The sequence below is a fragment of the Bombus pyrosoma genome, linkage group LG7 (genome assembly GCF_014825855.1).
Source record: "Bombus pyrosoma isolate SC7728 linkage group LG7, ASM1482585v1, whole genome shotgun sequence".
In the NCBI taxonomy this organism is placed as follows: domain Eukaryota; kingdom Metazoa; phylum Arthropoda; class Insecta; order Hymenoptera; family Apidae; genus Bombus; species Bombus pyrosoma.
The window spans coordinates 2,998,671-3,026,145 of NC_057776.1; the positions used below are offsets into that span (position 1 = coordinate 2,998,671).

At 31.5% G+C, this 27,475-nt stretch overlaps 1 protein-coding gene across 8 annotated transcripts in view; it reads right to left on the reverse strand.

Annotated features, from left to right (window-relative positions):
* Window positions 1-27,475, reverse strand: part of LOC122569041 (beta-1,4-galactosyltransferase galt-1) — a 161,177-nt gene that overhangs the window by 47,086 nt on the left and 86,616 nt on the right. For 5 of the 8 annotated variants that reach the window (XM_043729497.1, XM_043729498.1, XM_043729499.1 and 2 more), the window contains 2 exons: window positions 24,906-24,956; window positions 8,854-9,114 (listed from right to left, as the gene is read on the reverse strand). In XM_043729497.1, the coding sequence (XP_043585432.1) occupies window positions 8,854-9,102 (249 nt within the window). In that variant the 5' untranslated portion in view covers window positions 9,103-9,114; window positions 24,906-24,956. The remainder of the gene's footprint in view (window positions 1-8,853; window positions 9,115-24,905; window positions 24,957-27,475) is intronic. The other 3 variants (XM_043729502.1, XM_043729496.1, XM_043729503.1) reach the window with 1 other exon arrangement.

A 27,475-nucleotide genomic window follows, 5' to 3' on the forward strand; every position in this document is an offset into this window, starting at 1 on the left:
AGAATTATTATTACTTAATTATTATTGCTCTAGTAATAGAATTATTATTAGATTTATTACTATAAAGTTTCACAGCAAGAAAATTTGATAACTTAAACGTATTATGTGAACCTTATTCCTGACTTCAACCACAAGATTCATGCATCGATGAAGCACAGCTGAAATTATAGAAACTTAAACAGTACGTTGCGCAAGCTCTATGAACTCTAAAATAATAATGTTATCGCGTCTTTAGACTATAGTAAAATTGTATATAAATGGTTAAATACAGCGAAGCTTCGTGTAATCTTATTATTGCTCGACCGTTTCGATAATTTCATAGTTTATTGCTAATTAAAACACTTTATCACGGAGACGCCAACGAAATCAATACAGTTTCATTTGAATTTTAACGATGGAAAGGACGCGGAACGAAATTAAAGATCTGATCGAACGAATCGCGCCGGTATTTATTACGATTCAATAGAATTCCCGTTCGTTCTGAACAGCTTTACATTACAGTTCAACGGAATCACGTGTACCATTCCTATAAAAGCTATTTCCTGCTGGACGAAGCCACTTTTCCATCTCGGAAATCATCTGAGACCAATTTAGCCCCTAAACTTGATGTTGCTTTTTCAAACGTTCCGGAACTAGGAAATGCAGAAACGGCGCTTCGAGAAAAAAAGTACAGTGGGAAGACAGGAAGCAAATAATGGCGCGAGAACAACTAAAACGGGGTATAATCAAAAAGATTTCTATCCTGCAATGAGAACGTTCTAAGGAAAGAAGTTTAGTCGAGATCGATTTTTGAAAATGCTCCTCGATTGGCTGTGACTAATATTGTAGTTTATAAATATTCACGACACGTGTTAACTTATTGGTAACATTACATAAAATGTAATGAACAGTATAAAGTGAAATATAGGAAAATATCAATTCATTCTGTGCGAATTGTTCGTATTATAATTTTCTTGTCGTTAAATATCTTCAATTATTAAATTACTGAATTCTCATATTATTGTTTATTATTGCTTATACAAATTTTCGTTTAATTTGTTTCCTTTATTAATCACACAGAGATCATAAAATGACTCTTGTTCAAGTTAGTTAGTCTCAAATTTGTCTTGTGTGTTTCTGTATAAAGATGAAAGAATTCTGTAGCATTTTAAATTTCTGTTACACATATGTTCAGTACATATCAACTTCTTTCCAACAAAATATTCATCACATTACACATTTGCTGTAGATGTGTTTACGAGTTCTTCGATTATTTCATGGATCGATTTATAACTGAGTTACTATAAATTACCATGAAAAAATGATGCGTTAATTTTTGAAAAATAATATAAAATAATAATTATTAAATTAAGGAATTCTCATTTTATCATATTACATTTATTATATTTTTTAGTTCTTTTTGGAATCTTATATGTCGAAGTTATTATAAATTACGATCAAAGAGTAATATACTAATTTTGAAGAAGTAATTTTGCTTTAATTTCTCGCGTGACAAATATTTATTCTGAAAACCGAGTAATGTGAATAAATCAAATAATTGGAAATTTTAATTGTCGGCTGCAAGTGGAACGATATGAAAATACATTCTCCGGGTTACATGACAACACCCTAGAAAAACAAATTTTAATTTAAGATATTCAGAAAGAATTGATTCGATTTTATTTTTGCAATTCCCCATTTAAATTACATCCGCGATAACCAATTATAAATGGGAGGTGAAATAAAATGAAAATATCATTATACGCAATCAATGTGAAACTAAATACCAATTAACTAGTACGAAATAGAGGCGGATCTATGAATCGTATTTTAGTTTATCTATCTCTTGCACTGATATTTTATTTAGCACATGCTAGTGCTATTTAGAATTTTGTATCTTTATTGTCGGAATCCTAACAAGAGAAATATTTTATCTCTGCGTATAATATTTTTTAAAATTTATCGCAATTTTTATTTATTTCGTTTTATTAAAAGCGTGAAAACGCAGGCAAAACTTTACGAAAATATAAGCTCGTAGGTGTGAATAAAAATATTTTAATTAAAACATTTCTCACCATTTAAAGTGAGCGGCACAAAAATTTGTAAAACACAAATAAAGATATAAATAAATAAATATTGCAGTGATATAAATAGAAGTTCTTAAAAGTTCTTTTATTTAAATAAAAGACCATTTTATCAAATGTTAAATGTCCTATTTTATCAAACATTTCGATATAAACAGAATTTTATCGAAAGAATATTTATTTAATACAGATTCACTTTTGCTATACAGTGAATATAAGTTGAAGTTTGTCTGATTTTTTATCTATAAGTTTATATCATTTTATCGGTTGAGTTATGTACGTTTCTTTCTGAAGAATGCTTGTCTATATGAATGTCTATAAATATTTTGAGATTTCTGATTAAAACAGTATGCAAAGCCTATTGCAGGTGCGCAAATTATGTCACGAGAATATTTCTATTGCAGCAACGAATTTTAATTTAGAAATTTTAATTTTCATGTTTTGTAGTTATTTTACCTAAAACATAAATATAACAAAACATATATAAATAATCAATATAACTGTATATATAAATATTATCTGCATAAAAAAATTAAAATATTAAACTTTAAGTAGCGTGTATGATGGAAAATTCCAATATTTCTTCTACATAACAATTATTTCTTATATTTTTCATGATCTTATTAAATTAAAACAAATTTGATACATCGTACGATATAAATACATACGTGTGCATTTACATACATTGTCAACTCCAAAAGAGAGAAGGAGGTTCTCTACTTTACTTAATAATTTACGTTATAAAACACATATGATGAGAATGAAATAACATATTTTATACAATAAATTAACAAAATAATTAGACAATAAAAGCACTGAAGAAAGCATTCGATTTATACCAAATACCAATAAATACCCTAATACTTATATAATATATTATTTTTATATTATTATTATATATAAGAGAATATATTTTTAAAATCAAATAGAAATTTCATAAGGTGAAATGAAATGGCACAGAGAATATGCTGGGTAACGTTTGTCACGATTTTTTAAACAATCTAACAAAAAAATGTTCTGAACAAAAAGTAGTTAATATTGAGTCGATCACGCTGTGTAACATAAGATGTTATTAAGATTTTTATTCAAAATAGTTTTTTTTTAAATCGTCGAAGGAGTCAACAAAATGTTCAATCAGTCCAATTTGTAGAATGAAAGATATTCTAGAATTAATCGGACGCATTTCTATGTATCAATGACTTGGAAAAGTGGAATTACAGCTCTTTTTTAAATAGAATTCCATACTTTTATCCACGCCGATCGATAAATTGGGTACTTAAGCAAACCTTTCGTCACAGTAGAAGAAATGGAACTTGAGCAGAGATTAATCAACGTCACCTGCTAAGTATTATAACGAGTAATCTACTTTGAATATCTTATACACTTTTTGCCTATTACCTACATTTTGTGTATTTTTGCATTTCAAATTCGCTGAATTCATGTAAATACGCGATCTATCAATCAAGCTTTCTTTTCATTCTCCACAAAATTATACCGAAATTCAATTTTACGATTACCACAAAATTTGAAACCTGATAAATTAAAACAGATATAATTACACTCTCTATATACGTATCGCTATTGTATCTATAAAAATGCATAGAATTAATCTTAGAATTGTCATTTTTCCCGTATCGTTTCACTTTGTCCTATGGTGTGTTTTCCATTTCTTTCCAGCTTCAATGGCATATCGTATCCCGTGGGCGTTACTGCATGGGCCATCGCGTATACGTATATCATCTGGGTGGCATCAGAATTTTTGACGAGCGCGTCCTTCACCCCGACGCGTCGCTAGCACGGAAACTCGAAACACAGGGAAAGCAGGCTGTTCGATCAATCGATATTCGTTTTAAGTAGCGGCTATATCAATGCCACGCGAACTGCTTCTTATTCGACTCTTTCGCTCCACCGTGAATCATTGTCCGACACGGTTATACCGGATGAAAGAGAGAAGCGAAAGAGCATATAAAACAGCTGGAGTGAGGTTAAGAGACGCGTGAGGCGTGTGCTATGCTAAAGGGGAAGAGGTAGAAGAGCACGAAATAAAAGGGAGGAATAAAAATAGGAGCGTGAGTAGCAGCGGAAAGCAGTGACAGGGGCAGAAATCGATGGTCCAGGATGGCAAAGTTTTCCGTCTCCACTTTTCTTCCGCTTTGTACGAACAAAGAGCGACCGAGTATAAAGTTGAGCCCTTGCCATTAGTTCGAAAGTCTTTCGCCAGTTCCCTTTTGCCTCCAACAGGAAACGTTTGAGGATTATCGACCCCGCGAGCAACGTGCGAGTTCTCCAATGGAAAACCCACTCATTCACCGAACTCGCCCGATATCTCTTGCTTATTACTACCGTGGAAGAAGAAGGAGTGGACAAAAAAGTAAGAAGAAAAGGAGAAGGACGCCGAAGAAAGTTCTGATGGTCAGAAGGAGTAACTCGGTTGTCACGGATTGCCAACGGCCATTGAGACATTTTAATTTCCCCGAGGGTAAGCCGCGAACACCAAAGCACGATTTTAGGTCATAATCTGCGCCCTTTTATTCGCGATGATTGCGAACTTTATAGCGGAGATTAAAATGGTTTCCGGACCCGATGCAGAGGGGAACCTCGGGTTCACCTACGACCCCCAATACGCTCTCGCTCGACCTTCTCGCTTTGTCCTTTCAAAAGATCGAATGAGCCGAGATAGAGAGCGGTTTTCCAGGAAATTAAAATTTATTTAGTCGATTGCGTCGCAAAGAGACTGCCATTGTCGTGTTTGTTTTATTTCAATGATATATTATCGATCGAGCACCGTGAAAAACTCAAATACTGAAATTCTTAGTTTCCTAATCGTCTTTCGGATTGATTTTTCAATTTATAAATCTACCTCGAAAGATCACATGAAAGTTGCGCGATACGAGTAAATGATATCATTTTCGAACATTTAGATGAACGTGTACTGTAATCTGTTAATAAAATTGATGAAAATGTTAAAACAGTAGATTTAAATAAATGAATTAATGAAAAGTATTATCTTTCCCAACTGATCCTCGGACAACTTTTAAAATTATTATATATGTTTTCTATAAAATTATTCAGTGTAGTATATGTATATTTACATTACGATAATATCTTTAATTTCAAAAATGCTGAACTGTAAACTTCACAATCAGGATCTTTGTAAATTGACTTTTTCACGAGTGCACGACGAAATTTTGTTTAAAAAATATAACCCACTTGGTAGTTCTGTTTAATTAGTTGTAAACTTAAAATATTCACATTTGTTAGATCGGCGATGAGACAGAGATAATCTACTTTCGATGTAAAATTACTTTGTGCTTTTATTAGGAAATTGTAACATTCGATTAAAATTAATATGCTTCTAATATCAAAATATTATTTTAATATCGTATACAATCTTCCTTATTAATTCTAAAATCAAATAAAATTTTAATTCATACGATTACTATTTTATCGACTGTATCGATGCGAGTATATTTATCTCAATATTAATTTCATAATTTTTTCTTTCTTTTCCACTACAATTAATTAGTTCAACTGTGTACATATCAGTAGAGTCATCGTGTACAAACGGTGCATTGAAGTTTATATGTTTTTACCTTTACAAGTGTACTTCCCATTCTACATAAACTATATTTATAAACTATGAATAAAAATCGCGATAAGCAATTCGCGTTATCAATTTTTTCTACACCTCACTACGGTATCGCTTTTTACAAGACACGTTGCACATACGCCTGTACGTTGTCAGCGATTCTGACGTTATCGTTATCCAACTAACAAGTATCGTAAACGTTGGTGCAGCGTCACGTGTGCACACAGAACAATAATTTCGATATGCACGCTCGTTACAACAAACTGACATCGTATATCATTTATCACGTTTTAATATCGCAATCTTAATCTCGGTGCCGAATCAATGAACGCGAACCGTTAATGCAATGAATCATCTTTTAAACCACTTCGATCGTAACGACGAAACACTGGAACTCATTCAGAGAGAGAGAAAATAACCAAGAACTTAACGAACTTTTAATTTGTTAAATTGACTGGCAACGTTTGTTTCACTTAGATTCACAGTTAATCGACGAAGTATGTAAATTGCCGCGTCGAAAAAAATGTTTTTTGTGATCGTAGTTCACTGCGTACGATATATCATACGCAGACAGGAAACTTTTATTGAATAACCGCTGAAAAATATGAATTATTGAATGTAATCACAATAAATGGTTACGCGTTTATTTGGAGCGTTTGAGCAGTCAGTGAAAAAGAGTGCTGATCGATTGGAAACAATTTGTCGTGCGAATTTTATTGAAAACTTAGAAAAGCGAGCGCGTCTGCATCAATTTGTGATTTTTTCTACCATCAATCTTGTAATTTAGTATCCATTTCATCACCCTTTAGCATAATCGTATGTACGTTTTACTGAACTAAATTATTATTGTATTATACATATACATCGAAAGTGAACAAATATTTAGCGTAGATCAACTCATTGTTACTATGTAAGCTTGCAAAAGAAAACTATTATATTGATCATTTATCGATTATTGAGGTGTGCTGAAGATAAAAAAGCATAAGCTCTTGAACATATTGATAAAAAGTTAAATTAAGTAAATATTTGTTGTATCGTCTATTATTGTTATTTCTGAATTATTTTTATTAAACACATTTAGTATAATTTCAAATTGATTCTAAATGCATATACATAGCATACCTAATGAACACATTCATTTAATAAATCAATGGCCTATTCAAGATGAAACGTCCTAAAGGATGAAATAAAATAAATTCTATAATAAAAAAAAAATGGCAGCCATTTACCATTTATTATTTAGTCATCACTTGAAATGACAAGAATTTGGTGGCGAGTTTTTTGAGAAAATTATTTCCCTTAAATCTTGTTCCTCTATGAACTCATTATTAAAATATCGTAGCATATGCCCGTTATCAGAAAACTACAAAGAAGTACGATGATTAAAATCTTCTATTTCCTGCGAAAACCAGGTTTTTAAATTTATTATACTGTACATTTAAATTCGTATCACTGTACATGTAATCTTAGGATCGAATACGTGTCCTTTTTATCTTGAAAATTCAGAGACATTTATTGTCATTACTACATCTTTAATGCTTCACAAAAACTTCATGGGTTTATTCTACGATATGAGATTTATATCTTCGAACCTAAGAGGTCGTTTCCTCCTCAACTTCGTCCCATTTCAACTGTCAAAATACTCCCTCATAGCCATAAAAGCGAATCGTCGTTAAATCAGAAAATCAATATGTTTATCCCATGTGACGCTTATTTATTTTATCGGGCAATCTGTGCCGAAATCACCGCTGTTTGCCTGTGGTCCCGACACAGTAGCGATTAAATACATATTCAAATCATCTGAAACGAACGGTCGTGCCACCACGATCGGTGATCAAATAAGGGTGAACTATTTTCCGCTTTTTCTTCCCTTTGCTAGGAATACCACCCTCTACTCCATTATCCGATCAATATTTGCATACGACTAACGACGAATAAAGCGGTTAACAAAACAGAAATAAATAGCGTTGATTGGTGAAAATGGTCCATCGAACGATAGTAAATAATTCGTTAAACGAATCGCGGCTCGGTTAATCGCGAGGACCTGCTCGCGTACCAGGTCCGAAACGACCGAGCCAATTTTCTCCCGACATTTATTTCAACGGTGCGTCTGTTAAATGCACAGGGTATTTCCGAAAGTTGGTATCAAATTTCAGGAGCGTGTAAGTAGTACATTTTGAAACAGGCAGGCAAAGTCGTCTTAATAAACACGAGTCGAAACATCGTTAGTTCCGGAGTAATAAGACGCTTTCAGCTACGAGCCCGTAACATTACACGAGACTCTACTGCGTGAAAAAATCTTCGCGAACTGTAGGCAGCGAACAAATAAATAATACGTTCAACGACATGTATAAGCAAATAAGAGAGATTGGGTTATTAAGAAACGATAACTTTCGAGATTGCGCAAGATCGAAATCAGTTCGTGCCATGTTACCGTATGGAGTAAATTATATTATAACCGATCGTCATTTTCTTATCACGCAATATATCCGAGTATTGGCTTGTTGGAAAACGTTGCTGCGAAATTAAATTTCAAAAGAAATTGGATACTCTATTAAACAATACAATGAATTTCTTGTTCCTTTCTATGGTGCCATTTTAAAAAGGAACTTATTATTCTTCTCAGCAACGAGTTTCATCAAATTCTTGAAGCATTCAGTTCTCCGTAATTAAAACGAAAGTTAGAATCAGTGTAAGTATGTTATATCCAATGAATGAAATTGAACATCCCAGCCAAAGTTCGATACTTTTAGTCTGCTTTTCACCGCCACACAAAGCCCCTAATTACCTTGATAAATACAAATCTTTCTAAATGCAAAACTAATTGACGAATTTCAGATTGTTTTCTTAAATTTCATTTTTCCACTTCATCAGACTCTTTTTATGCCATCAGGATCACGATTCAGCATTTCGTTCGACGGTACCTTTCTACGCGGCATTAAGTGCCAAACAGGCCACAAATTTTTTCAACAACCCAATGCGTAATATACTTTCCTTTCGCGAAACGTCTTATAACTCCAAAACTAATGACAGCTCCATCCACTACATTCGCTACGACCTTTCTACTTGTTTCCACGTGTACTACACGCTCCTAACATTTGGTAGGCAACTTTCCGAAACACCCTGTAGAGTATGAGATTCATATGGAGCAATGGCGAAGTTTAATCAAGTGGATACAGATGGTCCTAATTGCGTACTTACTGCGATTTCCCCGTAATCCGGACGATCGGGCGCAGCCGGCAATCGATGTCCACTCCTGTGACCTCCTAGGGCCCCAGTGCCACCTATGCCCACGCCACGCCTCTCGTCGATCAGGAATATCTCCGTAAAGACGATCAAACCGAACACGGCGAAGAACATGACCACCAGCATGAACGACATGCTGGCTCGTTCCTTCAGAACGCCAGCGTTCGCCCGGCTCCCGCTGGAACCGCTCCTTCGGGAACCCATCCTCCAAAGCTTCTGTCGACATCATCAGAGAAATTGTCAGGTCGTTTAGGTCAGTGTGTAGATCGATGGAGTGAAGGGACGAATTCGAGCGATTTATAGGTCAGTGGTGTTCTCGAATTCGAGGATTCGTTTAGGTACATCATAAATTAAGGAAATGTTGCAAACAAGTTACATATATATATTAGGTTGTCCAAAAAGCTTCTTTCGTTCTATGAGGAAATAATAGACGTACAACGTTTTTTGTTTTATATTATTTTGTCGAATTATGTACGATCCATTTTGTTCTGTTGAGATAAACACCGCGACATTTCATAGATTTGGTTTGTATGAAGGTTCACTGTTGTAAGAAACACGTTTGTGAAAGAAAGACACTTTTCGGACAACTTCATATATATTCATGTATATATGTACATATGGTAGATATGTACATGTTGGTAGATATAATTTTGTATACAATGGCTGCAAAATGTATTTGCACGTTATTGTAGCACTATTGCAGCATTCGCATAATAATTAATTAGATTAGGCTTCGTATCATTCAGTAGCGCTCACGTATAACATATACAAAAGTTATTGTAATATGACATGCAAGAAATATACATTTTGCCTGCTAGTTGAATGTTCTAAATTTCAAAACGAAAGACAACAACACAGCGTCCCAAGTAACGTCAAGACGACCCTAAATAAGAAGGAAGAAATAAAGCAACTCTTAGAGTTTCTAAAAGTAACACAAACATTTTTCAATTAATCTAGCCGCAGAGAAGTAGCTGCATTCATTTTTTAGGTATTTAACTATGCTTACTGATACAATTTAAATATCGTACATATTTGTGACCAAACAATAGTATAATAGTAATTTAATATAATATTGTGTAAACCTATGGAAATGTAATCGTATACGACCGTAGTTGTTATTGATGCTCAGAGGTAAATGCGTTTCTATGTAAATAAACTAAAAGTATGCATTTACATACTAATTGATTAGGTGAAATTTCATATCATTTAGTAATACTTTCATACGACGTATACAAAAGTTTGATACTACGAAAATGAAACGTATGGATCTTGGTGAAAATGTGCCTCGTTAGAGAATAAAAGTGTGTACAGGTATTTCTTCCAGCCATTGTGTTTTTAAGCGTTGCTCAGATTAGTCGAGTTACATAAACCCAAATGATTTGAAGCGAAGCGAATTGACTAATGGCAAGAAGGATAGAAACCTGAAATAATATTTCAAGTTAAATAAATAACCGGTTCAAACTGTTGAAATGGTCTCAAGTTGCTTGAATTTGAAAAGCTTGAATGAGGTTTTAGCGAGACTTTCATTATGTGTTTTCTTTTATAAGAGATTTGAATATGGCGAAAAAATATGCTTATCTTTAACTATATTTTATGGAGATTATATGTACGCTGTTGCTTATGTACAATCTTAGAAATATAGAAAAACATTTACAACTTTAAAGAATTATTTATGTAGAGTGTTTCTATCATTGAAACCTGTAGTTATATATTGTATATTGATTGTATATGTATGTATACGTATATACGAATATATTCATTGTTTATGGTAATTGATCGTATACAATAAGACAGCTTTCAACGTCTTAAAGAATTCAATTAATTTACATGTTACTTGAAGCGTATAGAGCATGATAAAATTTATCGAGTAGTTATACGTTAGATAAATCCATATTTTATGAATTTCCAAGCTACCTCGATTTTTTTTAAGGGAAAGAAACAAATAAAAAGATTTATTCTCAGACCCCAATTTGTTTTTTTCGTAAAGTTTTCATCTGAAACTATTTCGACATTTTTCGTTCTAGCGTTGCCTCGAGAAAATAGGATATCGATATTATAACAGAAGTGTCATAATAAAAATATACTTTACATGAACTTCTGAACGGCAATATACATTTTTTAATAACAATTTCTATTAGTTTATACATTATATCATGACAGTGGAAATTCCAAACCTGAAATAAAACGAATACAGCATCATAAAATCGCGTGATTCTATTATACGTGTATACTAAATAAATTATTTAATAATTTAATATTCATCCTTTATTTCTGTTCTCTACATATTGAAATTTAAAAAGTTTCCCCGGAGTCATGATAAGTCCTTCAAAAAAAGGAAGACAGTATTACATGATCACAGGCTCGAACGTGTGAAGTTTTAAAACTCACTTTCCTCAGTAATGTTATACATAAGTGATATCGGTCTGAAAAGCGAAGTTTCAAGCGAAAGTTTAGTCGTTGAAAAAGATTCAGGGCAAATTCGATCGAATATTGAACAAACGCCTGTTTCGCGGCACGAAAATAAATAGCTTAGAAGAAACGTTTCAGAAAATTTAGGTCTCATTCGAAAGTATATGGAAAATTTAATCTTTTTGTTACTACGAATGCATATTACGAAAGTTTTAATTTTCGAATTATTATAAACTTCGAGGGTTTATAAAGTTCATATAAAGTTTATATAAAGTCTATATGTACTTATAGCTCTATTTAAAAACAATAGACATAAAGCTAATGTAGCGAATAGAAAAATTAGTATCTAGTAATAGAGGAAAAAAGGAATTTAATTTTGAAGAACGTCCATTAATCTTTAAAGAAAGAAACTCGTTTAAAGAAGATACTTGCTATAGAAAGGGGAAATTTCTAAATATTTAACAGAATACATTTTTTGGGATTGTCCCAATTCAATAGCTCAAATCCTAATTTACGGTTTAAGTTTTAATCCAATAGTTCAAGTTCTAATTTAGAATAATTCTAAATGCACACAATAAATGGAATCATTTATCGGAATGTTATTGCCTGTTTTATCTGCCACAATATTACCCTTAAAATTTAGTAAAGTCGTTGTTGAAAATTTTGTACACAATAGGCAGTTACCTTTTTAGCGTAACAATGTAACAATAGTGGACACAACAATAGTATATTTATTGATTTACTTTCAATCATTAATATATTGAACATTATCTTTAAGAAACCATTTGTTTCCTGTGTAACGTCTTCACCCTTTTATTAAATAGTATCTTATTTTTTATATTAAAAATTGGCTTACATCATATGACAAATAATTTATAACAGCATATAACAAATAGAGAAAATAATAATTTATTACTATTATTTTCATCTATAAAATTTTTATCCTCTCCTTTTATCTATATTATTCTATTAAGACAAAAATTCAGCAATTATATGATATAGAAACAGATAGACTACAAAATCACATATATATCAACATATATATCACATTTGACCTAGTTTTTAAAATAATATCACTTTCATGTTTCAATAGTTTTCCTCTTTTTTACAAGCTAAGCTAGAATTATTGATTTTACTGGTAGAACGTGTCGAGAATCTTCAGATACTCCATCACTATATGAAACACGGTTGCATGTTCAATGTAAAAAAAAATCAATACCTGCATACGTAATCAATATCGAATGTTTGCAGACAGGCTTGATATTAAGTTGAATAATTATTATTTTAATTGCCTCACAATGAAATATTCAATATCGATAAAATCTTTCCTGTTATTAATCAACTAATGTACGCACACGCTATCTAGGTATTTACATATCATTTTAATTTATCCTGAATACTTTCTTTTTCCACAAGCCTTATAACTGCAACCCTGACAATTTCACATACCTTTAATAATTAAAATTAATAGTTTTTATCTCTGATTTATATCCAATATTATGAAAATTATAATATATCAAACATTCAAAGAAGCTAAACGCAATATCGGATTTTATGCAAATTTAGAATTCTTTCGTTGTATGTTCAACGATAACAAACATTTTTATTAACTTATTATTTCTTCAATTGCCAAGTTTCCCACGTTGAACAGAAGAGTTGAACGCACAATGTTGGACTTTATGCAGATTTTATGTCAAAATTTCTTATACTGATGATAATTAAACATATTATATTTTCAACGTTCTTAGCAAAGAACCAAATACTCTGACTCTGACCTATTTGCTTTAGTAAATCAATTGACTACTACACAGTATAATTGATAAACGTTGAAAATGACGGACTCAGATCATCATTTCATTAAGGACTCGTAAGCTTCACACTCAGGTTCTAATTGACTCGTGAGTGCTGGTCAATAACAGCTACAGAGACAGATGACAGACAGTTTTTAGATCGTTCCTGGTAACTAGGTCACGATTTGCGCACCTGCTTTTGATCTCGTAATGATCAATTTCCTAACGCTAATTCAATTCGCAGATTCAGACCAACAATGTTACATTATGAAAGCTCTCAGAAAGCATTTCACTGTAGTTTTTCGACTTTCCAAACATGGTTCTAATTCTAATTTAAACGTTGAACGAGAAGTATCGAAGAACTGTAATTAGACAGACATATTCGTATCTTCGCAATTATTAAATTCGATTTGCGTATATTTTTATTTGTATTATAATGGACGGTTTGCGTATGTTTCTATTTATATTATAATGGACTGTCATTTTTTAATTAACCACGTAATATCAATAAAACGCTCGATTATTACGTGATATACTTCTATTAATAAACACTGCAGAGTGTATATCATTAAAAAGCACTAATTATTAATTCTTACTACGGTGGCTCACTGTAATTAAATTTTGATTAACTGTAATTGAATTGTAATGCACTGAATAGTAGATACATTGAAGACTGTAGAAATTTAAAGAGACGAATTTAATAAATAAGCACGAAGCTTCTTGAAAAGTAAGTACAGTAAATATGAGTATACAAAGTATTTCGTTCATTCTTGAATACATTAATATTTATGTCATTCTAATCTTTCATGCGATAAGTTCTACAAAATTAAAGATAAAATAATATCTTTTAAGTTGATCATTTTCAAACGCAAGTATTTTAATTTTTGTATAGGAAATAAAGAATATCGATTGGCGTAATTAAAGGTATACCTATAGGCTCATTTTTTTTTAAATTCAATAACAATGTTCATCGTTCTCCAAAATGTCCTGAAAACAATTTTTTACATCGCCAAAGTAACTATATAATTGTAAAATATTAACGAATTCAGAATAATCGAAACATAATTAAATTATCGTAAAATTTTTACTTATTTCATAAATATAAAAAGAACAAAATTGTTTAGTAATCATATTTATCAATTCAAACGTAACTAATATCGGGGAACTGAAACTAAGACTTCCAACATATTTTATTCATTCCCCGTTTCATTTTATGGACTGGAAAATTTCTCAACTTACTAGAAAACAATTCTAAGATTTGTAAAGACGCCTATACCAAAAATCGAGGCAATCATATCACGTGAAATAATAAATTTAAAAGATAAAAGTCTTATTTCTAAGGCTAGTTTGAAGAATCAACAAGAGATACGTATTAAGGAGTTATAATTTATAACAAATTTTTAATTTATAAAGAAAATTAAATTTTATTTAATATAAAATATGTATCTTTTTATTTTATTAATAATTCCTGCATTTATATTCTTCCAAATTAAAAACTACAAAGGCATGAGGAAATGCATATTTTGAAATGCATAAAAATTCTCACATCAAATCTTATATCAAAAATTAAAGCGTTTATTTCAAATATTATTTTATATATGAATAGTAATTTTTTAAATATAAAATGTATTATTTCTTACTGTAAATAACAGAAACCAATAAGAATGTAATTCTATATGACTCGGTTAAAATTTCAAAATGAAAAACTTTTAATTGTTTCGAATAATTTCCAAAAAAATATCACAATTTCACTTAACCGTTAAACCGAAAAATGTTTCATATTTTTATTCAATAATTGTTCCGTGATATACATCTGCTGGTTCCATCAACCAGTCAATTGGTTTCGTTTCACTGTTTTTTTCAATAACGTCATCTAATTGATTATTTAATGAGAAGGAAAACTCGGGAGATATTTGAACATTAAAGAGATGTTAAAACGAATATTAAAGTGAAAAGTATTTCGAATTAGAAAGCGATGGAATTATTCTGGAATTCCATCCGAACATTTGCCGGACCGCATAGGCGACATACTCAGACTTCGTAATAGAATGCACGTGGTCTTTAAACTTGCTTCGGACTTTATGTGAAACGTATTCAAATTCACCACATATTTCGGTGTAACACGAGAATTAACATTCCCACATTAAATTTATCGTTATACGTATTACCGTGATAGTATATTTTAGATAATACGTAGCAGTGTTGTATTAAATTATAACAACATATAAAGCGAACTACATACCTTTAAACCGTTTCTTAATATGAAGACCGTACGTGAACAACGTATCTTACACTTTTTGTGATTTTAAATTCAATACACAATGATATCATGGAAATATTTCAATATTTGAAGGTATAAATACATACATATATCTTCCATAGGAAAAAGATAATAAATAAAGGTAATCAACTTCTTTAAAATAATAAAAAAAAAAAAAAAGAAATAAAAACCATGTTTTGGTAAAAATAACAAATATTTCATTTTCTTCCATTAAACTACAGAGATTGACTAAACTATAGTGTAATTGTACGTTTCGATCCTTACTTCTATTACTTCTACCTTCTCAAACAACCAACTAGCATTTTAATAATGCATAAATTAAATTCAACGTTATTCAATCGCCTGTTTAACGATATATTTTATTTCTTAATGAAGTCTCACCTTCTGTCGATTTAATACCATCCAATTAACACCGATATCAATCAATAATAATTTCGATAAAACAACTTTTCACATGTAACGTCGTTCCAACTAACGAACGGGAATAAAGTGACTGCAGTGATTCACGTATTTGAACATTCATCATAGAAAATATTTGTGAATATTTGTATTACGTGCGTTATAGAAAATTTTTTGATATTTCATCAACGGTCAAATGAGATACGACTACCGTAACTGGTAAACTGATAAACTGGCAAAATATGAAAACGATCCGAAAATGTGCATAGAGGATACACGTATTTATTGCAAATGTATATTTAGTACAAAACTAGTGCGTATATGACACTATCAAGTATGATCTCACTAAATAACCTTTGTGGTGTATCCGCTTGCAATAAATAATTTTGCAACTTTTACGTTTTTTTTAATTTTTATAAATTTTTGTAAATTTTATCAATATGATACCTGTGTCTATACCTATGCTAACGAAGTTTTAAGGTGGGACAAATGTTCAAGTACTTCCGTAAGTCGTTATACAATATTAATATTTTCGCAACAGAAAGGCTTAGCTGTAATTTAATAACTCTGTATCTATTCATTATTTGAAATTATTCTTCCCAATTCAATATAATGAACTACTGCTATAGTGTAAAAACTGAATAATCGAGGCACTTTATTCTTCATTCTGTTATTCGATTTATTCTTCATACTTGTTGTAAAAAGATTAACAGTGCATAATAACTTCTTTTTCCTTGATTCTATAATATTTCAAACTATTAACCTTTAAACTGTAAATGTGGGTATTTCACGTCCGAGCTATTTCAACCGAATTGAATTTCACGCAAGGTAATAGGCGGCGAACCTCCCGCTCCCCTACTTTCCAAAAAGAAGCTATTTGGTAAAAATATTATAACCTTAAGTTAGAACGTTTGAACGTGTTATATGAATTTTAATGGATTTTTTTCAACAAGTATTACCCACTGAAAAATGTATCATCTGCGCATGAAAGATTCACGTTTACCGTAAGGTACCGTAAAAACGTTTACAGTTTAAGGGTTAAATAACTTTGTAATTTAACAAGTATTGAGTACGATTTAATACACTGAATTATTGTTATTGTGTAAAAATTTGATAATTGGGGTAATATATTTATTTGTTTATTTATTTATATACATATTTATCTTTATTTTCCACAGTTCAATACAATGAAATACTTTTATTGTATAAAAAAAAAAATTAACGTTGCATATCATGTCCGTAATATTCCCCACTTACTAATTAAATATAATAGAGCATCCCTATATTTAAGAAAAGATACTTCATGATGCTATTCATTGTTGAATGAATCAGTCTGAGTATTTAAGCAGAGACGAAGCTGAAAGGACGATATAACTTAATAGTACTTTAACTTCATTTTTTTTTTTTTTTAGATTTAAATTATAACTTAGTAGCAATTTAAAAAGCATGCCGGAAATTAGAGGAGATTCGGTAGAATTTATTATAGTCAGGATTACACGCGTGCTGTGAGAACTGAAAAAGCATCTTAAAACTGGTATTAACGCGTGAAATGTTACTGGAAAGTTGCAGGATCTTGTAGGAAGTTAGAAGGGTAAATGAACAGTAGCAGGAATTCGGTAATTTGGTAGAAAACGGAAAGGGGCGGCAAGCCTGAGGTTCGCAACGAACCTTACCATCCATTACGCAATACATTCCAACAGCCGCCGACTATGAACTTTCGAACAATTAAAGATGCTAGTTTCCTTAACAAAACTACTAATTACTACTTTAACCTTCTCAAAGGTTACGCTTTATAGTATCGCCATTAAGCTACTTCTAAATCTAATTTACCGATTCGTTCGTAAATTTCGATTTTGTTCAAAGTGTTGTATTTTAATTTCATAGAAATGTATAATTCTGCAAATGTTTGGATCAATGTTTTATTAGAGCCGGATTTTATTACAGTTGTGTTATCTTTAAAAATATAACATTTATCAATTTGTTTTCAAATTTCTATTTTATTCGTGTCATTCTGTAAATCTATAAAAGTCTGTAACTCTAGACATTTTTAAGTTAATCTCCCATTAAACAGACAGATTGTTTATTATCACAGATATGTTGTTTACAAATCGAATTTATCTTATTTCTAGATTTCTATTTTGCTTACATCGTACTGTGAATTTATTGAGATTCATAAGTTGAGAAATTTTTCTTATATTGAACAGATGAGTGTATTCCCGAATCTACATAAAAGAGACGCATAAATCTTTCTAGTAATAATACCATATTCCGAAATCTATTTTATGAAATATGTAAAAGAAACTGACCGGCAGAATCGGATAAAAATTCGGCAATCTAAGGCAATTCATCATTTTTATGAAATATAGTAACTGTTATTAATTCAGGCATAAAATGTGAAAAATTCAATTTTCACCAAAATCTAAGGTTTATCGGCTGAAATTTGTAAATTCAGAATAAATTACAAATAGAATATTTACCACGAAAAAGTAATATATAAAGTTGAAAATAATTCCTATAGCGGAGTTAACAATACGCGATAAAAATGCAGATTATTATAAATTAAACTCGCAATCTACGCGTACTGGTCCGACGGAAATCAATTAAGGTAAGGGGAAAATGAAAGCCTCGTGCAACACTTAACTAAACGCAGCGAAAGCAGAAATCAGTGTTGAATTGGCCATGAAATCCCGCATTAATCGTCAAGCGGTGTTGTTGACATCGTAATTAGTCGAATCGGCGTTCTACCTTCGCTTCTTGCACAACATCGAAAAATTTCCGATAGCGGTGCAGTATCAGAGCAACGAGTTTCTCGCTGACATTACGATATGACTTCGACGTGAGGTTATCAGAAGCTATTCGATTTTCCTCTACGTTTAAACTGTATTTTAATATTCAATTTTATCTCGATCGATAGTAGTTAGAATTGTTTCTTTTTCCTTTTTTTTATAAAATATCATTCAAGACGTAATTAAAGTAATTTAACGTAACCTGATAAAATAATTTCAAATATATTATGCGATAATTATTATAATAATGTAGTATACAGGGTGGGGCATATAAATATAATTCACTTCGTAATTACTCCAGGACTTTAGCAAGAATTATAATAAACGAATGTTACGCAATTAAAAACGGACTGTTCTATGCTTCTCGTATCTCTTTCCTTGTTATCATTTTTCATTTCCGAGTCATTTTCAATTACGATAAGAGGCAGCCAAATTTTGTTCATAACGAAACTTATGGAGTTAACATACTTAATGAATTGATGCTTCAAATTACAAGTACATATTTTAAGATTTAGGAATCGTCTAAATACTTCTCCCTATTTAACTCCTTTCAAATTTCTTCTTTCTACGGAATTATGTAAAACGCGCAGCTTATAAAGCGCAAACCTGGTTAGTCGTGAGAACATGCGTCAAAGACTCATTAGTGCTTGTGATAAAGGCAGAGGAATTTGCTTTTTACAAAATGTGATATAGAAAAAAACATTTCCCAAGAAGAAATTGGAGAATCAATTAACGTTCAAAGAAAACATTTTGGATATTTTTTATGAAATATTACAATATGAATAAGCGAATATACTACAGACATCCTTGATAGAAAATAGAAAAAGGAAACAATACTTTTCCGTTTTTACTGCTAGAACATGAATCCCCTAAACGATAATTATATACGTATCTGCAGTATAACTTAGATTTCTGTGCGTTGACGTGTTCACCGTGTAAAAATCATAATTTAAAATCATAAAACAAAATCATAAAACATTAAACGAAACTTTCGTTACAATTCATACGAGGTTTATACGTACATAAAATTTTACAACATAGATTTTGCGCGAAAAGTTACGTCGTTAACGTATACCAGAAATAATGAAAATTCGAGCAACAGTAATCATATTAATTAATAGAATTTCTCTCGAGATCGTTTATTATCCTTATCGTACATATATTATAACGCATAATCACATTCGTTGTCAGACCAACTAATAGAATTATCAAATTTCGATGGAAGACAGATTCATTTACTGAAACTTGCATAATATGCCAGCGTGCAACCTGCATCATGTCTACCTTAAATCTATTACGAACTTTAAATTTTCATATCCTAAGTATGAAATTCATATTCACTTTCGTTCCAACAAACGAAAAGAGACAAACATTTGATATATCACTATAGGTTAATATAGCATGTTGGTATATATACGCCCCTATGGACCGCATAATAGTCAACTGAGGTCAAAGGTGAAGGCGATTTTGATCAGGGACAGAGTTTATTTCTGACGACGAGGAGACGCTACGTTGCTACGTTGGTTGCTATCTGTGCTTCATCAAAAGATCACATCAAAATCTGAAATTTGTTTAGGTTAGATTAGAAGATAATTAAAAATTATTTTCATATCCATCCGAGGCTCCAGTTTTTGGCTTTTGATCTGCGAATAATCATAAAATGCATTTTAACAGCTTTTCCTGACCTTTTAAAAACTTCACTTAAGGATCCTATCAGCTTATTTTCATCCGATGATTAATTTTTCTCAACACCTCTCCTCTTTATATAAGTCTCTGTAGAACGTATATTTTTATGCCGATATATCAAACAAGTCCCAGAAAAAGATTTTCAATGTCTTAGGAAAAACAAATACGGTAGAGTTGAAAATGATCAAATTTGTCGTCTTCAATGAAGAACATTGTTATCGAAGTTGCCCAATGAATTCTAATCCTTCGATCGTTTGCAAATATCGAGAGCTTCAATCCCACATCAATCGAAGTCATACACCGGCTACAATAGAATTAATGTTTGTTTATAGAGACAATGTAAATAGTACTTCTAATCAACGAGATATTTATTTTAACGGGTGTAATTTGAACGTTTCTGGACACAGAAGACTATTAATGAAATTCAATGTATACGTAATCAGAGATAATGCAGATGTAAACTAATTGAAAATCGAATAATAAAACAACATAATAAATACAAGAAGAGATTTCAAAGCCATGCGAATCGAGAAAAGAAAGAATTTTCTCATTTCCACGAGATTCTTGCTACAAATAAAAGAAAAATTCTTAATATTTTCTTCTTCTCTTAATAGTATCTCATTTATGCTTAACAAATTAATTAAAAGCATTATCCACCCTTTTATTACACAACTCTCTTTTGATTCTTTACATTAATGAACTTTGAAATTTTACTAGCTTAATATATCCAATATATTATAATATATAATACAAAATTATCTGGTAAAAACTTTGTACGAGAAAAGAATTATTATAAGAAGAATAATTAATCTTCGTTGTACTCGGACTAAACGAAACTATGAACGAAATATATGCATAAATGTTTAAAAACATCTCGTTGGAAGGAAAATTAGCTGGGAGGAAGGAAAGCTTTCTTTTGCTAATATCCCGGTTCAACGTTCTTACAAGGTGGTTACGAAGATATTAGCTATCAATTCAACTTTAGGTGTAAGATCTTTTCCAAGATAAGAATTCTGTTACACGTACATTTATCAGCATGAAGGCTTTCTTATACCAAACAGTGCAATAAGAATAGAAAATCGTGTAATAAAAAGGAAAAGGGAATTAAAAAGATTCGTATACGTATCTACAATTTTATAAAACAACTGTAATCTTTCTTTATCAAAAAGATTTATACAGTCCTTGTCTATACAAATATGCATTCTTTCCTTGTTATAAACGTCGTATATCGAAATGTATGCTGTATACGGTCCTTGTGGGAAGATTCCCTTGCGTAAATTTAAATAGAAGCAATATCCACCTTATAATTCAGACATATCATCATACGATTTTCATGTTTTCCCGAATAATGGAAAGCATGGCTGAGAATTGTTCCAACACGGTTGATAAAGTGAAAGATTCCACATCAAAATAACGTTAGGAAATCGAATGCAAATTCACAAATTAGCTCCTTGTTACGATAAACGTTAGCATATGCTGAGGTACTATGTTAGTTACTTAAAAATGTAACGATCGAATGTAAGGTTACTGTTATACCGCGGTATTAGGATCGAGAAAGGTGAAGATTGCTCGCAAGAAATCGACGATATTTTCTAGGAAAGTGGTCCGGGATCCGAATACAGCGGGTCAGGGTAACGAAGACAAAGATCGAAAACACGGTTTCACATGTACATTTTGAACAACTCAACGAACTCGATGCTCGATGAACAAGTTATACGCTGCACGTGTCTGATAAATATGAGTTACATGATGTTCGATGATTTATGAATGACGAACTCTTTCCAGCGGTCACGCGATGGTTTTCATATTGGTCTTTGGTGTGTGTTTTGGGACAGCGGCTAGCAACGCTGGTAAAGTTTTACTAACCTTGCGAAATGTTATTTAAGGCAGCGCTTTAAAACGAGGCTAGATACGTGCAAATGCTGATATTGCGATATGAAGTGTTCCTAAGTCAATGATATTTCTAGGCCGTACATGTCATTACGTTAACGATAAGAAACCCTTTTTTTTAGCTATTCATACTAGTGTGGCTCGTGAAAATATCTTGAAAACCTTTACGTATATGATTGTGTATGTTATACGCAATATTTTGAAATTTCATTAGCATCGTATGAAGACGCAGGTATCGTGATTACATCGATAAAATTTGAAACTAATCTGAGAATGTATGTGACAGTTACAAGATATTTATTGCAAATACAGGATGTAACAGAACATGTGGCACTCGCTCAGGGAACTGATTGCACACCAATGAAAACAATGAAAGAATTTTATATAAACATAGAGTCTATTGTGTACGGAATACCTATTAAAAATGTTGATATATTCAGAACGGAACAAGTTTTTCAACAAACTTGGGAAACACCAGGAATCATTCAAAGTGTAACCGGATTCATGATAAGACGTTTACAAGCATGCCTTGAAATGCGAGTTGGTAACTTTGAGCACCTTCTCTTAAGGTAATCGCATAACACAAGATCAAAACGTAAAATTCATTGTATCTCACAAACGAAGATAGATAGAACAGGTTTCTAACAATTTTCTTCATTGCTTTCAGGCGTAAAATTGGTCCCGCATGTTCTGTCACGCCCTGCATATATTTAATAAAAACTTAGTTTGCAACACGAATAGTCACTTTAAACGTATAATTAGTGTTAAAGATCAGCCCATTGAATACTGAGTGTTATTAACTTATTATAAATAATATAAGAATATTAAATATTTCATTTCTTTTGCGACGTATGCGAAGCATATACTCGCGCCAAATATTTTGTAATTTCAATGCATATGTCTAAATTTGTTTCAAATTTTATGAGTATAATTATGATGGTGGAGTCTCATTACAGAGATAATAAAATTTCGAAATATTTCATATAACACACGTCATCTCTTCATTAAAAGTTTCTACAGGCGTGTTTAAATACTTCAGTGAGCAACAGTAAATATATTTGGGATATTTATCACCTCACAGGTAAAACGAATTAATAAACAAAAGTTTTATTTAACAAAGTTCTGTTTTTACCTGGTATACATATGTATCTAAGCCAAGCACGAGCCGATGAGAAGAACTTTTGATACCAACTACCGAACAAATACACCTACTTACGTATGTGCATACAGTGTGGGGCAAGTTCAGTCTGGGATTTAGATCAAATCGTCGATCTCGAAGGAAGTTGGAATTAAATTCCGGAAAGTCACAAGTCTCGTACGTTTTCCTCTTATCTACGCTAGATCTGTCTACCACTGAAAAGTATAACACAAGGTAAGAAGTTTCTTTTATCGAATCATCCGCTGTCTGGCACAAACGTTCCAGAGAGGGAAGGCGATAACTATTCTCAGAGTGAACTTCCCTTTTATCAAACATTCGCAAGCGTACTTTTATCCGTTGCTCTGAATATTCCTGTGTCAACTTAGAGATATCTCTCTTACGAACAAAGAGTAGGTACAGACGTGGCAAAAAAGTAAGAAACTGTCTTCCGCTTCTGTTCGGAGGAAGATTTTCATACGGATGTAAAATAAATTGCTATTCAGGTTGAATTGACACGAGAACTTTTTATATTCTTATTTCAGATGTCTTCGAGCTTTTATCTCAAACATTCCCTACGTACTTTCATACGTTTGGATATTCGAACATTGGCTTAGAAATATCTGTTTCGAAGAAGGAAAATAAACGCAAAAGATAGTAAATGTCCTTCTGGTTCTATTTACAGTCGTTACATTACGATGCAAAAGTTTACGTACTATACATGTATAGCGATATAAATTATTATAATGAAAACGTCAACTCTGCGAATTTTGTGAAAACGTTACGACAAAAATAACAGAGAAGTAAAAAAATATAAAATACAGAAATTACATACACCTGTTAACATATACATGAGATGATAAGAAGAATAGGTTTAATATTACTATAATATGTAATGTTAATTATATTTGATAAAATATTAACGCAATATATTTCATTATAATTAATATAATTAGAGCACTTACATAACGTCACGTGTACTTACATGAGCATGATCTAAGTACTGTGTGAGTGTAAGTATTTACTTGGTGTTGGAGAAATTAAGTTTGCAATTTCAGATGTAATTTTCTACAATCTTTTTACAAGTTCAATTCCTCTTAGAAAACTATCAATAATAATTGTATTGATAGGCAGGTGATAAATAATTTTCTGACAAAGTACGTTTCTTGTTTCTATGATAAGTCAGATACAGGAAATTCGACAGATGTACATGTAGACTTTCGTGACTAACTGTATATATGGTAAAATTCTGAAGAACCTGTGCAATTATTTATGATTCACGTAAAATAGACACGAGGTCTTTTTCTATTGATATATCAGCGAACTAATGCTACACACTGGCCGACATAGATTACGTTTGTTAACTCGATACGAAACTTGGACTTCCCTACATTCTATGAAGGATGGAAAAGAATTTTCGCTCGGCTATCGAGCTCTTTACAGTCTCCACCCCTCCCGGGCTATCGATTTCTCTTTAAAATGCAAGAGTACTCTGTATCGGTCGATAATAAACGCGAGTGGAGTGCTTTGAATCACACCAGGGATGGGAAAGCGCGGAAGATGGAATGCAAACAACCTTATTGCCTGAAATTTTAATAGAGAAATTTCCATTACTGCAACTCCCGACTCACCTAAAGTGGTCCCAGGAAAGGCACTGTCAAGCATGGGGACGGTAGTTCGTTCTGAAAGCAAATAAAAAGAAAATGTCTAGTAATAATTAATTCTTCTAGTTCTCTGCTATGAGAAACAACACGCTTCTGTTAATACGTGAATTCTTCGAAATTTTTATCTTCACCCTCGCATTAACGCCTGGAAAATATCGCTTCTTCTTGTAAAATACGTTTGCTTTCCTCTTTATTTTTTATTCCTTTTTTCTTTTGCGCTGTCGACCGTGCTTATGGTTTTTGCGCATTTAGAGACAAATAAAGGAGATCGGTTGGTTCGAGTGACATATTTAATTGACGATACGAAATGGAAGATAAATATGTAGCATCCTCTTTAAATACAGCAGCCATGAAAATGATTTGCATGTGTGTTTTGGTGTCTAAGGATACTGCGTATCAAAATTTGCAACAGTTTCTCATTGCCAGTTTTATTTATATCGCGCCTTTTGTTAGTTCTGTTGTTAATTCGTAAATTATTATTATCTACCATCATAAATAGTTATTTTCTCTTTATTTATTTGTTTATTTAGGAATATTAACAGTAGTTAGATAGTAAGTTTTCTAATGTACGAGAAACCTAAAAAGACGTATTTCTTAAATTTTGATTTCGATGGAGCACGTAGTGACTTCGAACTTTTGACCAGTAGCATACATATTATCAAAAATTAATAAAATTATTCATTATTTATATATATATACATATTACATTGTATAAAACTTAATATTTGTCAAAGATATACGTTTATATAAATACCTAACTATGAAAATAATTACAACACATATAAAAATGCAACTATTTTTCATATTCACTATAGCTATATGTAACAAATATGTATAAACATAGCGAGTTTTAAACATTAATCAAAATTCACGCTTCTATATTCTCTTATGATTCTCGAAATTAATAACTAAATAAGGTATCAAAAATTATGATCGTTGAACTTACCATTGATACAAATTTTAGAATGTTCTTTCGTCTTTGTTATAGAAAAAAAACGCTTTGAGTAATTTCTAAAATATATACTAATAAAGTTACTGGATCACTGGTATTGGAATCACGTATGAATATGCAAAAGTTTCTTCAACAAACACGATACATAACATACATATATATATATATATATATATATATATTTTATCGAACAGTAGAGTAGTAGTGTTCGATTCGAAAGTCATTTGAATACTTCAATCGAATGTGTGCTCAAGAGATTTCAAAAACTAACTTTCTGTAAGGAAAGATATACTTTGTACAGAGGAATTTCATCTTGTTGCTTTATAATTTATTTCTCGCATAAAAATATCTCCCTCGTTTGTTTAAATTATGCTTCTTTAAGCTATGTTTCAAATAAGATATAACGATCAATATGAAGTACATTTTGCTAATATTTTTATATTTTCATAGAATACAATTACAGATATTCCTGAATTCATTATACCAAAAGAAAAAAAAAAGAGAAAATTTCGTTGGTATTTTTTATTTAAGACTTACTGTAACATTATCTTAATTCTCAGGTAATCTACTCCTACTTAATCCTTCTCTTGAAGGGATAAAATGGAGAGATTTCCTTCATTTCCTTACAGGAAATGACACACAAACGTTTGCCTTTTTAAGTGGATTTTACCCAACCAATTATTGATTAATGGATTACATACAATCAGGGAAAGCTTTCTTTCCATTCTATATAATTAATTTTCGAACTACTTTTTAAAAGTTTTTGTTTAAACTTTATACGCATTTTTCAACCCTCTTTTATACTTTAGAGAATAAAATTAGTGTATATGTAATATACCATCTTTTAGATATTTCTAAATATTATTTTATTTTAATTTACTTTCAGAAGAATTTGGTCAATGGCTGGCTTTGTACAATAGAAATGTTTTAGAGTCTGAAAATTTTCCGGATCTCTCTTCAAAACTCATAGCAGTAATAAAAATTGAACGCGAACGTAAGCGATCCAGTTTGTTTACAAAGTACACACGAAGAGATATATACTTTTCGTTATGTAAGGAAAATATTCCATAAACGTATTATGTCGCTATAATGCTATTTCGGGTCAAAATCACTTATGTAGGCTGTGAAGATTTATGAAAATTCAGATTTTTATGACTAAAGCTAAAGTTATATACAAAGTACAAAGCACGAGCTACGAATAAAATTAAAGAAATGGAAACCAAAGACAAATTCGTTATCCTTATAGATATTACGATAAATACATCGAACATCTTGTACATTGTAAAATATCGTATACATTCTACATATTCTTCAACACTACTGTAGCAACTGGAATGAATACTCCGAACACTCGAACCGTAGTATAATAACAAATCTTGATTCAAAACCTGCATGAAGCAACTTTTCATAGAATGATCTAACCGTGACGCAGAATTTTCACAAATTTCCCTTCTCTCTGCCTCCATTCGGTTTTCAATATCCGACATAATGTTTCGTCGTAAACAATGCATAGCAATTATTCGCAATTAACGGGGATTTTCAAACTGCAGCTCCAGCCTCGATTACACACACTGGCGCGATACAT